The sequence below is a fragment of the Hipposideros armiger genome, unplaced genomic scaffold, assembly GCF_001890085.2.
Source record: "Hipposideros armiger isolate ML-2016 unplaced genomic scaffold, ASM189008v1 scaffold_74, whole genome shotgun sequence".
NCBI lineage: Eukaryota > Metazoa > Chordata > Mammalia > Chiroptera > Hipposideridae > Hipposideros > Hipposideros armiger.
The window spans coordinates 3,853,704-3,872,316 of NW_017731424.1; the positions used below are offsets into that span (position 1 = coordinate 3,853,704).

The 18,613-nt window shown below is 46.0% G+C and overlaps 1 protein-coding gene across 16 annotated transcripts in view; it reads right to left on the bottom strand.

The window, feature by feature from the left end:
• The window catches only part of FGFR2 (fibroblast growth factor receptor 2), a 100,721-nt gene that overhangs the window by 34,722 nt on the left and 47,386 nt on the right, over positions 1–18,613 (bottom strand). For 8 of the 16 annotated variants that reach the window (XM_019642950.1, XM_019642962.1, XM_019642959.1 and 5 more), the window contains 3 exons: positions 17,220–17,343; positions 1,590–1,780; positions 334–481 (listed from right to left, as the gene is read on the bottom strand). In XM_019642950.1, coding sequence (XP_019498495.1) covers positions 334–481; positions 1,590–1,780; positions 17,220–17,343 — 463 coding nt within the window. The remainder of the gene's footprint in view (positions 1–333; positions 482–1,589; positions 1,781–17,219; positions 17,344–18,613) is intronic. The other 8 variants (XM_019642964.1, XM_019642963.1, XM_019642961.1 and 5 more) reach the window with 1 other exon arrangement.

Consider the following 18,613-nt stretch of genomic DNA (forward strand, 5'->3'; position numbering starts at 1 on the left):
TGTTTAAAATGATGTTTATGGGCAGTAATGATGGGAAACGTGCAGCCCAAACAAGATAAACCAGAAGGAATGATTTAAAAACTGGGTGGGGTGGAGGGTAATCTTTAGAAGAAATCAGAGCAAGCACTTTGAGCATTGTGGGCATTTTTCCATGGCTGCTGGCATCATACCAGCTGCATCACCAAAGATAGATTATTATGAATATACCGAGGCCTCAGAATTATCCTATAAGCTGCCTGCAGTCTCCCAAAGCACCAAGTCTTTTCAGCTTCTATATCCAGCCTTCTTTAAAAAAAAAAAACAACAACAACAAAAAACAAAAAACATTGTTACCTTGCTGTTTTGGCAGAACAGTGAGCCAGGCAGACTGGTTGGCCTGCCCTATATAATTGGAGACCTTACATATATACTCCCCAGCATCCGCCTCAGTCACATTGAACAGAGCCAGCACTTCTGCATTGGAACTATTTATCCCCGAGTGCTGGAACAGACACAGGAGAACAATATAACGGCCAACCAGGAAGGACTTTGCACTGTCTAGGGTCCCACCACCAACACACCAAAGAAAACAACCTCCATTACGTGTCAACAACAGTTTTAAAGGGATATGGGTTTAGGAAGAACAAAATAAGTCAACTGGTGGATAACGGAGGTGACCCGGTAGAGAGGGGGTGAAAGGGTGTGATCGATACTTGGCAGAATGGATTTCCCCGGGGTCAGTCACCTTTTTCCAGCTTTGTGACCCTTGGTGTTCCCAGCTGGAGAGAACATCTCATTGGTTGAGAGTTCTTAGTTGAGCTACCTATGTTCTATTGGAAGGCTGTTCTTGCTTAAGGACATTCTTTATGAGCAACTCAGTGTGGGACGTATGGTGGGCAGTGGGCTAAGAAGTTGTACAGACTTAGCTGCTGTTTGCTATCACCATCCTGAACAGCAAGACAGATCTAAAAAATAAAGAGGCTGATGCTGTTAAAACAGGGACCCAAATAAGAAATACAGGGAGAAAGGTCGTTTCCTTGTTCAACATCTCACTAGCACAGAACGGTTTTCTAAAGTTTCTTGATTCCACTGCATGTGAATACATTTCAACAGTGAAGGGATTCCTTTGAATAGGAAAATCTAAATTGTTTCTACAAGGTGGCTACTAAAATTTGATCCTGATGTCATATTCAGAAAAAACAACACCAGCATAACAGTCAACATCGGTACAAGGCCTAGTTTAACAAAACTCTTTCCATCTACTCCATCCCATTTACTCTGAACCACCACCCTGTAGGGGAGATGATGTCACGACCCCCACTTTTATAGATGTGCAGTTGAGCGTAAACGTCTCGCCTAAGATCTCAGGGCTGATATACAGCTGAACTATTCTGACTCCAACTACAGCAGCCCCTCCAGCACCCCAAAATTCCTTTCTGAAATTTTACTAGCAAGCCTAATGATCTCCTAATTCCCGAACACACTCTGTACTGGCCAGTCGATTCAGAGAATCATCTCCTCCCAAAGTCAACAGGAAATCAAAGAACCCATGGCTGAACCCATTAAGGAAACCCCAGTGGGAGGTACCTTCGGATTCAGAAAGTCCTCACCTTCAGAACCTTGAGATAGGGCAGCCCATCAGGCCCGTATTTACTGCCGTTCTTTTCCACGTGCTTGATCCACTGGATGTGGGGCTGGGCATCGCTGTAGACTTTGCAGACAAACTCCACGTCGCCTCCAACCACGGTGGAGGCATTGGCGGGCAGTCCGGCTTGGAGGATGGGCCGGTGTGGCGATCGTTCTAGTGGACAGAAGGGAAGAAAGGGGCAGTGGGGATGGGAGGGGGAGAGGCGAATACATAAGTTGTGTTGTCCAGAAGGCTGTTTGTGAACTCAAGCCAAAAAGTTCTCAAGTCTGCTGGCTGACTTCTTTGAAATAACACGGCCGCCCAATGCATAACAAAAATGACTTCAAAGGAGACTGCTGGAGCGTGACCCTCGTAAAAAGAATACTTATTTAGAAAACTGAGAAGAGAAGTTACTATAGCTCAAGTTATTGGTTGTCCATGGCCACCTAACGAACAAGGGGAAAGATTTTATTTTGACAATTCAAAAGACACAGGGCAGGGGAATGTGTACCACTTCCCTTATTCCATTTGGAATGATATCGGAAACTCACCTTGACGATAAGGTTAACATCACAGGCAGGTGACAAGACAAACTTTATGGTCACCAAAAATGGCTCCTACACCCAGTGCCTCCCAATACATTTCTAAGATGCTCTGAGAAGGCTTTTATCCCTTGTTCTAGTAAGAAAATAAGCTAAAAGCTAGAGCCCAATTATATACAAACTGAATGAACAACTGGTTTTCTCTCTTTATCGTGGAATTCACTCCATTCATTCATTTTTTTATCCATCCATTTATTTCCTTGATAAAAATTAAGTGTCACTTGTGTGCCAAATGCTAGACGCACAAGTAAACATTCCTTGGCTTATTTAGGTGTGACACTGAAAAGAAACCTAAAGAGACACCAATCCCCAAATCCTGGTGATGTTTTAGGCTGTCTTAAAGGAGGCCCCATACAGTGGAGGCTAGTAATTACTCCCCACCCTCACTTGCCTGATCTCTCTCTCTAGGGAAAGAGCCCCTGGAGAAAGAAAGCACACCCCCTCCTGTCTCATGCCTGGAAAGGTTCCTCTCGAGTTCAGAGGTGGTCTCAGCAGAACTCTTGCACAGGCAGCCATGTCAAGGTGTATGAGCAACTACACACAAGCGTCCTCAAGAATCAAGCAACAGGCCAGTCTGCTGTGGGATCTTGTCCACAAGGCACTATAATTACAAACTAACTGGAGCCTTCCTACATGGCAGCTCGGTGAAGAGCCACACATACCCATCATCCATCCGTTCACAAATATCACCCCACCCCCACACACCTGCACATACCAGGCCATCCTCCCTACCTTCCTCTCTGCATGGGGGTACCACTGCCTCTAACCTCTAGCTAAACAATCGCCAGGGGAAATGAGACTCCAACCAGCCAACACGCCAAGGATGTCTTCACACTGTACCTGGGTATCCCCATGCCCTGGGCTGGGAAAAGCAAATTTGAATAATAGATATCTAAGCCTTTCTATACTTGAGCCTTTCAGATTAAAATGTCACTTGGTGGAATTTGTTGGACAAGAGCCAGACCATGTGCAAATTGATTTTACTGCATAAGCCTGTTGCTGGTCTTTAAAAACTTAAAAAAAGAAAAAAGAAAAAGAAAGAAAGAAAAGAAAAGAAAAAAAGAGAAAGTGCTCATGGTTACTCTCAGCACATTTCAGTCCAGAAATCACTTCACAGACGGCTACATCTTCACATGAAAAAGAGAAGGATTTCAGAGCCCCAAAGAAGTCATTCATTTGCCCCAATATCACCCAGATAGGCTGAGCCAAGAGCCCAGGAGTCGAGGCTCCTCATTTCTGTGGGCAGAAAATCTCAAAGCTGGGACCCCTTTAAACACCCTCAGAAGCCCTCATGCGTTGGCTGACACACCGTCCCAGCGGTGGGCCACTGGGAGCCTCCTGGTCAGGCCTGGCAGCCAGCTGGATGCCCAGGGACCTGCTCACGGCTGGCAGGGCTGGAGGTCTGGTCTCACCCCAGCTAGCCCCATCCACGGGGGACAAAACTAAGTCGACACACACTCTCCTCCTCCCAAGGGACTTAACAGCGCCAGGGGAGCTGTCCTCTGGGCTGGACACTGCCAGCCAACCTCACAAAATAGGCCTCTTTGTACCGATCAAGCATGGAGGTGGTTTACTCCTTCCCATAGGAGTGAATTTTAGGTATCAGTTCCATCTCTGGCTCGGTTCTGCAACTTTGCGCGCACGTGTTTGTATGTTCGAAGATAAATATTTACAGTGGACCTAAATATTGATTCTTAGAAACAAAGGTACTATGAAATCTTAAATGTCATAAGCCAGATCAACGGAATCTCAAACCACGTCCTCTTTCTTAAACATACTTGTTTCTAATAAATCTTTTCACAAGCAAACATTGTGCGTGTAATACCAAATCACAGTGCCCCGCGAACAATGGGCGCTTTCATGCGGCCCGACTTCTCTGGCCCACGCCAGCCTTCAGCAGGGAGTGCAGTCACTGGGCCAACCCTGGCAGGGCCCACTACAGAGCTACAGTCTTGTTTTACTTGTGGTCAGCGTGCTGTTGAGCTCCAGTTATTAAGTTATTCCATTGCTATCCGGACTATTTAAAAAAAAAAAAAAGCTTTGCAATGGTTTAATGTTATTGCATTTGCAAATTACAGCATACCAAATGTTGCCCGCTTAGTCTTGAATTCATCCTTTCAAATTTTCTCACCTTATACAAAATAACCTCTTAACCGCCCCCACGTCCCACCCCCCAACCCTTTCTCACTTTTGGTACAGAAACTGCAAGCGGGTCGCTCAGTAATCGAAACCTTACACCATCTTCCAAAACTTATTACAGCTGCCTTCAGTATAAAATGAAACCTTAGAGAATGTTATTTAAAATGTTTTTAAAAAGTCAGTAGGCCTCATGTTTCGTTTCTCCACATCAGGCTTTGATTTCCTTTGCAACCTTATTCTCTGCCCTGAAACAAGTCAGGGAACGGGGCCTGAAACATCTTGGAGAAGGTCCCGGATGCCAGCAGCTGCAGAGCACAGCGCTCCTCTCCTCCAATCCTTCAGCGATCACTCTGCCTCGGTGTCCATCAGACCCCGAAGAACAGCGAGCAGTAGCAGGGGATGACAGCACCCGGACTCCTGTTCTAACTTCCGAGAAACTCGGGTAAAAGCAGGGTGCAGCTGGGGGTCAAGCTGGGTGGCAGATCCTGTGGACATGGGCAGAGCAGGCGGCCCCCGGGGCCGGGCCCAGTGGGAACAGGGGAGGGATGGTGGGCACAAAGGCCCTGCAACAGTTAACATGCTCTCCCAGAGCATGCCAGGCCCTCGGGTTTGCAAGGCTGATGGCTGCAAGCTAATATAAAAAGAAGCAGTCGATGAATTATCTCTGCATGAGAATAAAACCCAGAGCTCGCTCATCTCGCTCCTCTATGTGATAACAAGTCACATCTTCTCCACCAGGAAGGCGTTCCAGTTTTAGGCAAGGTTCTCTTACAGCATGTTTAACTCTCAGATATTATACAAAACAGATTTTCCTTGTTACAGGGGAGTGAAATAAATATATGGAAAACAGAAAAGCTGACAAGCATCTCACCTGTGTCTTTACTGCCATTTTAAAATATGTCTATTCAGAGTTCAGCAGGTTGCACATGTACAGTACCTGGACCTGAAGGGGACGGGAACCTTTGAAATCTCCTTTCCAAGGTCCCTGTGTGAATTCCAAATTAAGGCAGAGTGGGACGCAGCCCAAAGGGTGCGGCTGCTGCCGATGGGGACAGTTGGCTGCACTGCTGGAATGAAGTTCCACCAAATAAATGCATAGTAAACACAGACTGAAGTGCTGTAAAAAATATTCTCTCCCCCGCCTGCTTGCTCTCACTCCCTTTCATCAAGTGCTCCAAATGGATCCGCTTTACTGAGGCAGAAGGCCCAGCTGCTGAGAGTCTAAATATCGAGACTGACTTTCACTCAAGTCCTCCTCTGAAGGTGGGAGCCATACCAAGACGGCAGGAGGGTAACAGCCTGCTTCACTCCAAGAGGTAGAGAGAGGGAGGGCGGGAGGGAGGGAGGGGGAGGGGGAGAGAGAGAGAGGGGGAGAGAGAGAGAGAGAGAGAGAGAGAGAGAGAGAGAGAGAGAGAAGAGAGAGAGAAGAGAGGAGAGAGAAAATACCTGAGTGACATGGAATAAATCTTTGTTAATTGACCACTGAAACTTTATAACATGTCAGTCCTCCTCTGGACATAATAATACGTTTGCTCATATGAGATCTACAACTTTTGCTCCGACATAGCAAAGGCCATAAAAAATGTCCACCGAGCATAGAGGCCTCACATCCACTGCCTCGGTAACTACACATCCCCAGGATCAGAAGGAGAACCAGGTTCTTAAATTACACCTATAAATTAATCAAGCCCAGAGTTGCTGGTTTCCCAGCACGCATTGGTCTTCTAAGCATTTCTCCCTAAAAAGTTAGGCAGAGCTTGCCACAAAGAACCATTTCAAAGCCGCGTTCTCTCTCTCTCTCTCTCTCTCTCTCTCTCTCTCTCCTCTCTCTCTCCTCTCTCTCTCTCTCTCCCTCTCTCTCTCCCTCTCTCTCCCTCCCTCCCTCCCTCGTTCACTCACAGCAAAACACCAAGAGACTCAAATCACACTGAGTGCCCAGTATTGATCTGATAACAGCCAGTCTCCTGCTTTCAGGCACCCATTCATTTAAGGAGCGTCGAGAACCTTGACTGCCCTGTCTTTAAATTAAAATCAAAATTTAATTACCCTTCCTCTAAAATGGCAGTTTCTTAGCAACTCCAAGGGGCTGAATAGGTAAAGAACAGTGCGACTCAGAGGACAAGTGAGAACAACCAAGAATTCTTTTTTCTAAAGCCCAGCCCAGCTTTTTTTCTCAAGAGTAGGCGGTGTTTGCCTTTGTTGCACAAAAACGCACTAAACCAGCTAGCATGAGGCACGGTTATTAGGGGGAGGCCGATCAAAGCCCTCTGAAGTTGGAGGAGCCCAAGAACCTGCTAAAGACCTCACACTAATTACAATTAGTAGAATGAGTTCATTGCCTTGTCAAGACTCTGCCTAATACATTCAAACCTGACAGGCTAAATCTAGTTGAGTCCCGAGTTTTGCTTTCCCTAAGTTTTCTCCAGCCTCTAGAGCAGTGGTTCTCAACCTCTCACAGGGGTCGCCTAAGACCATCGGAAAACACATATTTTCGATGGTCTTAGGAACCGAGACACCGCTCCTCTATCCGTCTCCAGGCCCACATGCAGATACGCCCACATACGAGTACCCGGTGACTCCTGTGAAAGGGTCATTCGACCCCCAAAGGGGTCGCAACCCACAGGTTGAGAACCGCTGCTCTAGAGACTGGCACGAAGGGAGGTCAGAACTAAAAACAACCGGTGGGAAAAGATGAGAAGGCGAGCCAAAGTACCCAGCACGAGCACTGTGGCTTGTCATCTTCCACAACACACCAGTGGCCTGGGATGCTGGGCCCCTGGATTCACTTTCTAAACCAAAAGGAAAAAGGCGTTTTTTTGCAGAAGGTGACTGGTTTGCTGCTCGCTCTCTCTCTCTCTATCCAAGGCTTAGCCTCCTTTTCCTCCCACCTGGACCTCTGATCCTGGGAAATCTTGTGGCATCGGACTGGGAGTCCAGCTTCCTCCAAAACATCGATGTTTCTCAGCAGAGAGAGCAGCATCTGCGGAACAAGCATCTCTGGGACAAGCCGACGTGTCTTCCCTCCAGGGCTGACGTCCAACGTCCCATCCCGTTCCCCCCTCCTGTGACTTACGGAGGCTGCACCTTGTGAAATGCTAGCAGCAAAATAGCAGTAACGTTTTGTGCCTGCACGATGCGATGCGGTGGAGAAGCTGAGTGAAGTGCTGGCTGCGGCCGGGCAGCCTGGGAAGACCAAAGCAGGTGGGGACAAAGTGCCTTCCCCAGTTAACGTCATCGACTGTATTATTTGGCTGGGGGCTGAGCGGCTTCTACCAGCTGGGTGTCAATTTAGGTCTCCTTGGGCAAATTACAGGAGCAGGGCTGTTTGTTATTTACACCCCAAATGTTTGGGATACCCTGAGCTCTGTGTGTGCCTTCAAAATGTTAAACCGGAACGCAAGACTCTGGTGGCCATTGTTATGCCAAATTTAGGTTCAAAAATACCTTTCCTTGTGTGACAAGAAGATCTGGCTTTGGGGTGATGAAAAGTTCTGGGGAGGGACAGTGGTGATGGCTGCATAACCCTGTGTATATACTAATGCCACTGAACTGTGCACTCAAAAAAACGGTTAAAATGGTACATTTTATATTATGTATATTTTACAATAAAAAAGGAGACATGGCAAAGGTGACAGTATCACAGAGTGAACAAGATATATTTCCAGATACATAAAACCTACCTTCCCAATTAGTTAAGTATATTTATCTTGTCCAGATTACTAAATGAGAGCTTTTCTCTCTCCAGACACAAAACAGTCTGCACAAGGTCCCTCCCTATATTGTGCTTGGTTTGCACTGATGTAAAACTCAGACGTCAGTCTCCCTGGGCTCCCTCCTGAGGAAATGGGGTAAACACAGCTGAGGGCAGTCACGCTGGGGCGTCCCATCAGAGCCTCAGCACCCCGCCACTTGCCACAGGGGTGCAAACATCTTTCAAGAATGTGAGATGATCAGCTGGTGTCTGCATAGCTGGGTTTCCTTCATGGGAAGAGTGTGCTGGAAAGGTTTTTTGTTTTTGTTTTTTTCAATAGCCCAGGAATTAAACACAACCTCCTGTTACAAAGGCTGAACTCCAAATTAGAGAATCTTCTCTCAAACGATTGGCAAAAAAGTTAAAAGCCAAACAACTGCTGGGGAGGCCCCAAAAAACAGGAGCCTCAGGATGAAGCTCCTGCAGGTGGAAAATGTTTTTGTGGACATCTATGAAAAAAAGGGACCCAGTTAGTCTACCTCTAGAAATTTGCCCTAGAAAAATATTCACCCAGATGCCAAACAAATAGGTGTGTATGAAGCTTGTCATCACAGCCTCTTTTGTAACTTGAAAACAAAAGATGTACACACATAGATGCCCACCAATAGGGGAATGATTAAATGAGTTATACTATATCCATGACAGAAGAAGACATGGTTCACTAATAAGAATGGAGAAGACTGAGAATGTACAGACATGGAAAGATATCCACAGTAATAATACTGACAAGTTTCATCAACTCTCCCCATTAAAAATCTTTGCTTCTGGAGGAAGTCTAGAAAAATATATCACGCTAATCTCTCAGATGCTTTATTTTGCTCTGGGGTGGTTCCAGCAGAAGAAAAAGCTTTCAGCCCATCTGAGCAAACAAAAAAAATGCCTCCCTTTGGTTCGAACCACATGAGAAGTTGTAACAATAAAGCCTCATTTGTTTTCTGAGAGGCAAACTCAGGCACTGAAAATAAAAGTGATTTCTGAGAGGCAAACTCAGGCACTGAAAATAAAAGTGATTCTAGAGATTCCCAGCTATCAGCATCATCTAAAGAGGAGCTTGAAAATAAGTCACCCACCTCACCAAAAGGCTCCAGTCTGAAATCCATTTCTCTTCTCACTGTCCATGTTCACAGGGTGCCACGAGCCGGCCTGCAGCTCAGCCCACTCCCTCCCGAACATTCAGTGATGGTTTCATCATCCCTGAATGGTTTTCTTTGTTTCTTTTGGCCAAAGTGTGAAATTGAAAGGACTCAATCCTTCGCCTTTCAGTCTCTGCCCAAAGTATATAGTGAACCAGATAAATGAGGACTTTTTCAAATAAAGTACAACTTCCAAAAGATCCTTCCAAAATAATACCCAACGCCTGGCTCGCAAAGATCATTTTCATCCTGATAATGATGGGGACTGTGTCTGGGGCCCAACCTGATCTGTTGATCTTACACTTATCTGTACACTTGATTTGTTGATCTGTACACTTATCTGCAATGGCCAGAATCCCTCCAGGATTTGTTTGAGAGAATCCCATAAGGGGAAAGTAAGAAAGGAAAAGTAGTTTTATCAAGACCCAGGCGTCTCCATCCCTACTTCTCATCTTCTCATTGTGGCAGTCTGGGGTCTTTTGTGCTGTGACTTGAGAACTCCAAGAGGGCAAAGCCTGTGTCTGATTCAACTAAGTATCACATCACCCTCTAGGCCCAGTACAGGCTGCTCCATACATAGAGGGTTCATCATTACAACACAATCAACACAGACAATGAAATGCCTACTATGTAGTACTCTGCTCTATTTTCTCCCTCCAAACCAGGACGAGGCTTTTCTCATGTCCCCATCTCTCTTCTCAGGAGCAGCAGAAAAACTTCCCCATAGGCCAACACCCCTCTCTCCGCCATCTCTTCCCACGTCCCCCCTACATTTGACCTTAATGTGGTGAAAGATGATAGTTATTCCAGGAGCCACCTTTCCAACCTCGAAGTTGGAGCTCCATCCCTATTATAACATTAGGACATGTCTGCCCTGCCTTCTCCTTAACTATGAACTTAAACCAAACATGAAGACCGTGAACACAATAGTGGGGCGTTCTAAGGGACAGAAACCCATAAAAGTGCTCTGGTAGACGAAACATTTAAAAAGGGAAGAAGATGATGGTATTTCCACACTCGCGTCTTAAGGAGAGTGGGCATGAGACGTCCCAAAGTGGGCTCTTTCGCTTTATAAAGAGGACCGTTCATTGAAGCTGTATGAATAAGTGACTTTAGAGAGAAACTGAAGATGTCTTGCTTCAGGATTTGCAATATGTTAAGAACCACAAAGTTTCAAATATAAGTAACTCATTACACTGTTTTTCTATTACTTCCATTCAGCACATACTGACCAAAATCTTGCTAAGTTGTAGATCATTCCTGGGCACTGTGACTGCCATCGGTGAATTTAGTACATTTTCATGTCAAGCGCACTTGCCCACACTCTGAAAGCAGCAGCTTGCTCTGGCCCCTGTCCCCACCTGTATGATCTCCAGGTATGGCGTAGAGACCCCCTTCTTACAAAACTCTGTAAGACATTAACTTGTCTGTAACACTTCCACATCCTCTTTGTCCATACCGCAGACTCAATGTCAAAGATCATACAAGAGATCAAATATTAGCCCTCTGCCCAGCCACCTCAGCCAGGACCCCTGCCAGAATCTAAAGCAATCAATCAATAAGGCTTCCTTCCTCAACTATGGGGCAGAGGGCAATTGATGGCTTGCAAAGAACAGGGCCAAAGTGCTGATATTGCAAAGTTCTAACATGCCCCATCCACGCTGGTGTGTGCCTGCTCCAGCCCCAGGAGCTGGCACCCACAGACACCACCTGCTTTCAATGCCTACAAGGAGTAAGGAACATCTAGCCAGTACTGGTCCTGCAGCAAAGCACTTATTTGCTGGTGAGTACATTCGGGGTGATGTAGCTGCCCAGTGGCCAGCTTGTGCCCCCTTTGACTCCTGTTGTGAAACAGGTATGAAAAGCCACTCTGTAGCAACCAAAAGCTCATTAAACAGTAGCCACGAAAGGAAGTTTTGAAATTTCTGGAAGGAGAGGACTGACCCCTCCTTTAACCAGGACTGGACTGCATGCATGTGTCTCACCCTAGCGATGCAAGCGGAGGTATGAGACCGCCTAATAGCAGCAGCTAACAACCATATGGCACTCTTATTTCAAATCACTGCCCTCCTCCGTCATCCTTCCAAAAGTGCTGCACGGAAAGTGTGTCATCGCCCCCATTTTACAGATGAGAGAACTGAGGCTCAGAGGTTCCATGACTTCCAAGGAGGGGAACAGAATTTGAACCATTCTCCCATGTAACCCCCACCAGCACTTCCAGCGGTGCTATCCCACAAGTAGTGGAGACCCCTGAGGGTTGATGAGGCGGTGGCCATGGTTAGGAAGAGGAGGAGGAAATGGATGCTGGAGCCACAAAAACAGCAACAGAACCTTGCTTCCTACTCAATCGCAGCTCCAGTCCATGGTTCTATGTTCACTAAACAAACCCACTTACAAAGGCATTCGCCATGACCTGTTACCTGGCATGGCCCCTCAGCCCACTCTCAATGGAGGGGCTTTCTGCCTGCCCCCAGCTAGATTTCCCAGCTCTCAAGCTGGCACGCAGAACCTATATCAGGATAAACACCAAGTTTTAAACTTAGGGCAAGAAATGGAAAAGAATTATTTGGCAGCAAGATCGTGAATACGGAAAATCAAACGAGGCCTGGCCAGGAAGCCTCTAGGTCAAGATGCATTGTGAATGCTTGAACACATGCGTCGCAACTTAGAATGTGAGAGTCAGGTGTTCAGTGTGTTAAAATCTCCGGATACGTGGTATTGTGCAGTATAATGCTATCCACCAAAGTCACCCCTCATCACAGAGAAACAAAAGCTTTTTCCAGAAGCCACAGTGTGACGGAAACTAGGACGGAGGGGTCCTCTATAAGCAGTGAGTGAGCAGGAATGAATGATCCGAATTTTGACAGCTTCAGTAATAAACCAATGGATTAATTAACGAGGCCAACGTTTCTTCATTTCCTTAAACACTGCTTTGTTTCAACCCCCAAAAAAAGAGTTAAAAATTCACACTGGAGAAGTGTGCCTGCAGGGGCTCTAATGTGCCTCGGTCCCTTTCCCTTTGCTCAGGGGTCACACTGGAGCCTTTGTCTCCCCAGGACACAGGCGGCCCCAAGCAGTCAACAATTGACGCAATTTCTCGTTCTCCCACTGGGGACCGGCTGCCAAAAGCTCCGTGCCAGGTGTCAGCCCCACGGTCAGGCTTATCAGTCAGTGCCTGGAATAAAAGACTTCATTCCTCCAGAACACACACCTGAGGGGGAGTTAGCATCGGGGCAGATTCCTTCGTGCTTTCAGGCTGCGTCCCATCATGTCTGCAGCTGAGTTAACAGCGGATTTATGTCAAGGGCCAGTCGACAGCGCCATTCTGGTCTGCCGCCGAGCAAGTCGGGGCTGGTGAGGAGGCCTGAGTGATCTCCACGTAGCCAGAGGGATGCATGGCCCCGGACCGGCTCCCCAACTCCCCCGAGACACTGTCTGCCACTTAACAGCTCTTGTCCTGGGGGAGGACAAATTCCTGGAAAGTTAGATTGAGAGAGAAGACACACAGCTGGCTTGGCAAATCCAGCGGCACCATTTCCACCTCTGCCCCCCAAAATATCCAATGCCAGGTAAAAAGCTCAAAAGTTGACCTCTGGGAATGCAGAACTAGACACCCCCAAAACCACAAAAGTTCATAATTCAAAACCAAAGATTGTACGAGTAAGAAGGAACAATTGGTCTTTTGACTGCTTCTCTCTCTCCTCTCCCCTCACCTTTCTACCTTTTGTGTTTTTTTACAACAAAGAGCTGAAAATGGCATGGGGCTAACAGCAGACCTTTTTAGAGTCTTGCTGCAGCATCCGATGCTGGTCCACACCAGCCATCCTAAAACAGAGACGTCAGTCAGCCTGTAGTGCGCTGAGCATGAATCTAGGATTTGAGAAAACGCAGACGGAGGCCCCAGTTCTGAAGTTCCTTTAAGTCCTTAGCACATCACTGATCTGCCATCGCAGTCCCGAACCTGAATGTCCTCCGCTGTAGATGGGGTGAGAGGTGGAGATGGAGGCCAGGTCAGTGGATTTAGAGCTCTTGAACTCTGTGATCCTCTTCTGCCAAGTCCAGCAACCGTATCAGTCCTGGGATGGCCCTGACGACAGCATTAACCAAGGTGGTCAGCTCAGCAGGACACGTGGACGTCAGCCATTGGCCACTTCCGTTGGTCCCAACATGGCAATTTGTTCAATAAACTTTGGATTGAGTCTAAGAAAAGTTATTAAAGATGCCTTCTAACTCTCAAGCATCCAGGTTTGGGAAGGGAGGACACCAGCATTTGTTTGCCGGCCACCAAATCGGTGTTTTCATTTGTGAACCCAACTGATGACTCCTAACCACGGCAGTGGGTTGAACTGTGGCCCACGCAAAATAAGCCCATGTCCTCAATCCAATGACAGGTGCCCTTATAAGAGAACGACAGAGGCAGAGGTGCGACATCCACAGAGAGAAGGGTTACGGGGAGACAGAGGCAGAGATGGGAGTGATTCGTCTACAAACCCAAGACCGAAGGCAGCCACCAGAAGCTGGGAGGGAGGCGTGAAACGGATTCTCTCTCTGTGCCTCCAGAAGGAACCAACCCTGCGGACACCTTGACTTCAGACTTCTGGCTTCCAGAACCGAGACAGAATAAATTTGTTTCCAGCCATCCAGTTTGCGGTCGTTTGTGAGAGCAGCGCCGAGGGCCCTGACCCAGCCATCCTAGGAATGGAGCAGTCACTCCAATTTTACCAATGAGGGAAGAGAGGCTTAGAAAAGCTAAGCAAGCGTCCCAGTTCACTTGCTGCCCCAGCGTGTGGGTTGAAGACCTACTACTCTCTCCACAACACAAGAGGCTCGCTCTCCTTCCTTGTTCAGACGTAAGGATCGCGAAGCCACGTGAAATAACTTCTCCTGGGTTGCAGCTTCTTGGTGGCAGAACCTGTCAGAATCCGATGCTGCAGCCCCGTTTACTGACAAACTAGAGCAAAGGCTTCCCACCTCCCGGGGCCAGCTCACTGAGGGGAGCCCATTTTATTATCGCCACAATTACTGAGATGTGGGGGCTTCATGCTAATTTTCCTCTGCGAGTAAATGGCTGAAAAGTAATGGTGTCAATTTTAATGAGGCTCAAGCACGGCCCCTGAAAAGAGCTCCCATAAGCAAAAGTATTTCCCTCACACACAACAATGGCGTGCTGCGGAATCGCAGAACACAAGAACGTCGCTTAAATTACATGGCTTTTACCTTAAAGTGCGTATTACGGGAATGCCTTTCCAAGGAAGACTTGCAATAAAAAGATCTCACCCATTTTGATGCTCCTTGATATCTCAACCACAAACCTATGTATCATAGCAACAAAAATAAAACCTCGGAGAATGAGAACAGGACTTTCGCGTTCACTGGTACCGTCTCTGATTTTCCGTGAAAACAGAGATGTGGCTGAGAAGCTGTGATCACGCAGCGATATATTCAACTTGGACCCGTGGGCCACCAGAAATTTGTCGTTCAAGCCTGGATCCCTTTTGTTTCCACTTGCTGAGATGTGCAGAATGACTGTCTGCCAACCCTGTCAGTCTACATGAAACTCTTTAGCCGACTCAAATCGTATTTTATTAGTGCTTCTCATAGCAATTACTAGGGTTTTGAGCAAAGATGAGAGTATTTCACACCTCCATCTTTCCTGAAAATGTCTTATACTCCACTGACTTTTTGGCTTGTATTTATAAGGAAGGTTCAAGCCTTGGAAAATTGTTAGGGTTGAGCTTTAATGGATATTCCCAACCAGCATTGTGTCATTATTGGCCCACGCTTAGCTGGGCGAGCTCCCAAATTTGTGACATAATCAGGCCTTTCTCTGCATTACTCCATACAGTCTTCCTCCCTCTACATTACACCACTGAATCATATGCTCTTTTCAGCAAGACCTATTGCCAGAGGATTAACATTAGACAGCACTATTCCATTATTCAGCAGCCCAATTCAAATCCAAGCCTAAACTCTAAGAAAGACTTCAGGGTTTCACAGAGACGAGCTGCCAGAAAGCTCAAAGGGGCGGTAGGGTGAGGGGCTTTTGAATGTTTTACATAACGACTGAACCTAAAACCTGCTATGAACAAGAGCCCCTGGCTGACGTGGCCGAGATCTGACTCCCCGATTGCTGGAAGGGCCCCAGCCAATCTTAGCTAAGGACTGGTAGACCTTGGTGAAGCCATAATCCTCCAAAACTGTGAGAGCACCATTATTTCATTCCCACAATAAATTACTTATTTTCAGAACTAGGTATTTAGAATCGTAAGCCCCAAATCTTTCTTTCCTTAAATAGAAACACTTTCGTGTCAAATTCAGGATCCATGAGGCCCAAAGTGAAAAATCCAAGTCATGCGCTCACTCTTAGATCAATGGAGTTATAGCTCGTCAATGCCAAAATACATGTTAACCATTTTCTTCTCATATTTGAGAGTTACTTCCCTTTGTGTTTGTGCTGGTAAAATATCTGTACATAGTAACTCCCACTAAGAAACATTCTACAAATATCTGTGAGAAAAAGGGGCTCTAAATCTCAGTCTTTTATGATTATCCACAGGACCTACATTATATAAAAACCTATCAAATTTCACACTGACTTTAACAAAAATAAAATGTTACAAATAATTTTTTTCACTGAATATTTATATCCAAAAGGAAATAAAGACTATATCATGTTTTCTAAGAGAGAGTTTCTTACAGATTTAATTTACTTTAACTTGATAGAAAAACCAAATGGTTTTCTGTTTACTTTTCAGTAAACTGAAAACTTCAATTAACCAAATCTATGTAATTTGGTTAATCAAGCTTTTGGAAAGTTTTGTAATGGCTCTTTGGGCAATTAAATTATCTTGGGACCTCTCTCCTCAAAGAGTCTATATTTTATTGAAGGAGAAGAAATGTCCACATGTGAATACTAGGGACACATACATCAGAAGTGATGGAGGAAAGCCTTGTTTATAGACACACAGCAGGTGGGCACAAGTTTGCAGAATTACAAAGGGTCACATTAGGGCAGAATGAATCAAAGTAAGCTTTGTGAGACCTTAGCAGGAGTCAGCAACCTGCATGTGGAGAAGGGCAAACTGATTAGGTAACCCACAGCAAGGACTCAAGTACAGGTGGCAATACTGAGAGTCAGAACAGATGAAAACACAGAGAAAAAAGGGCTTCTACCAAAAAAAAAAAAATCTTAGCCCTGCATCCCTGAAACAATGAGACACGTATTCCATATCGTTCCATGTATTATCAATCTTCTAACAAGACAGAGAAAAGCAGAGAAACACCCTTTTTTTATCAGTTATGACAAAACCCATCCTAATAGGCAAGGAGGGAAGAAACCTGTGTTTCCAGGACAACAGCCTATGGAGTCTTAAGATACTTAATTAAAATAGCACTTTAATAAAAAGGTATCTTAAGAGCCCATATACACAGTTCTCTTTTCACAGGAGAAACAGCTTCTCTGGACAGACCTTGAACTTGTAGTGTCTTAATGACTCTCCTCCGATGGAAGTGAAGAGCCCTTGACATTAACCTCCCTACAGCCAGCGATAAGCTCAGTCATCCTAACACCTTTTCCTTTACTCCCGAGCCCACAACATACGGTTGCCCTTCTTTAGATACTGTTGCCTCTTTTAAAAGCAAAGTTCTCCGACAGCATATCTGCACCCTTTTCCTGCACACGCTATTTTTCAGAGAAATCTCAGCTTCCAGAATGTCAGCCTGTTTCATACCATGTCCGTTTTATACAAGTTAACACTGGGGAACCAGGAGGATCTCGCAAAACCCATGAAACTTAGCTTTTCAGGAAACAGAACATTGTCAAATGACAGAAGAATCCTTCTCTAATGACAGCTTGTATTTAGAAAGAATGAAAATGAACTGATTCTCCTTAAACCACGGGGAGACACAGGACTCACTTTCTCGATTTCAAATGAGTGGCGCTACAGCGGGCTGATGTACAGCTGCCACGCAGGGAGCAGCAGACTCACCAACAACATCCAGGTGGTAAGTGTGATTGATGGACCCGTATTCATTCTCCACCACGCAGGTGTAATTTCCTTTGTCAGAGGGAACCACGCTTTCCATAATAAGGCTCCAATGCTGGTTTCGTACCTGAAAAGATCACAAGAGAGGTGGTTATTGAACAATCTTAGCACGGAATGCCAGATACTTTGCCTTCTTGATTTAAAAAAAGGCTGGGGGAGACAAGGAAGGTAGCCAAGAGAAGAATCAGCCAAATTCTAACTTTTCCTCAGAATAGGTATTCAAAAGGGTGACAAATAGAAACAAGAATTAGCATCACGGTGACCGTCGTCTCTCAAGTGGATATTGACAGGTTCAGAGACCCAGGAATGTGTGGAGTGAGTCTGTCACTGTCATGGGTTTGAAGGTTCCTCCAAGAGCAGCCAAGTGGCCAGGGAGTCTGAACACGAGCCTGCACAGTGTCAGAGGTGAGCCACCAGGTGCTTATCCACTGAGAACTCTTGGCCCCGTGGCCCCAAGGAACCATCAAGGACCAAGGCACTTACTGTATGCCAAGCACGGCTCTGAGCAGCCCTTCCCGCCTCAGCTAACTTCCTTCTCCCGAGGAGCCCATAAGGTAGGTGCTGTTATTGTTCCGGAAGCCTTCCGATTTAAAAGCCCGTCACTTCTTTCCCCTGCGGCCCTCAGATGCTGTCTGGACATCTCAAGGAGTTTCGGCTGGGAACGTAGGTCCCCCTTTTCCATCTCTGGGGGGTAGCTGAATAGATGCTACATGTTCCTGAGCGATAGACTCAGAATTCCAAATATGGGAGCAATGAATCCTTCGGAAACTTAAGTTGTATGTCCATCTGTTTACGAACTCCTTGAGATTTTGCAAAGATAAGCAGCACATGTGAAAATAAGTTACAATTCCTACCCATGGTTCTGTCTACATGCAAACAGGCGAGACTCTACTGTTCCCACCTTGTTTTCAAATATTTTAATAGACTCAAATTTTCAAGCAAGCATGATTTTTCCTTACTAGGACCAAATGCAGATTTCGTCTTGGGGCGGGGGAGTCAAGGCTTTTAATATTTCTCTCCAAATCCAATCGTTATCATTCCTTAAAAGGTATTTTGGACAAGCCACTCTGGGAGAAATGGAAAGAAAAAATAAAAAGCCAGAACCTCCTCATTTTAAATATCGTTTCAGGAATTTCAACTGACCTTCTAAATGATTCCCTGAGCACTGCAAGCGTTTTCTGCCTTAATCACATAAAAACCAATAATACCAGCAGAGAGCCTTCGCAAGCACACGAGTAATTCAAGGAACTAAACTAGAGAATAAAAAAAATTCATCTCGGGCCGGCCGAGCGGCGCATTGGTTAAAAGCTGGTTTGGGACACCAGACGGCCCTGGTT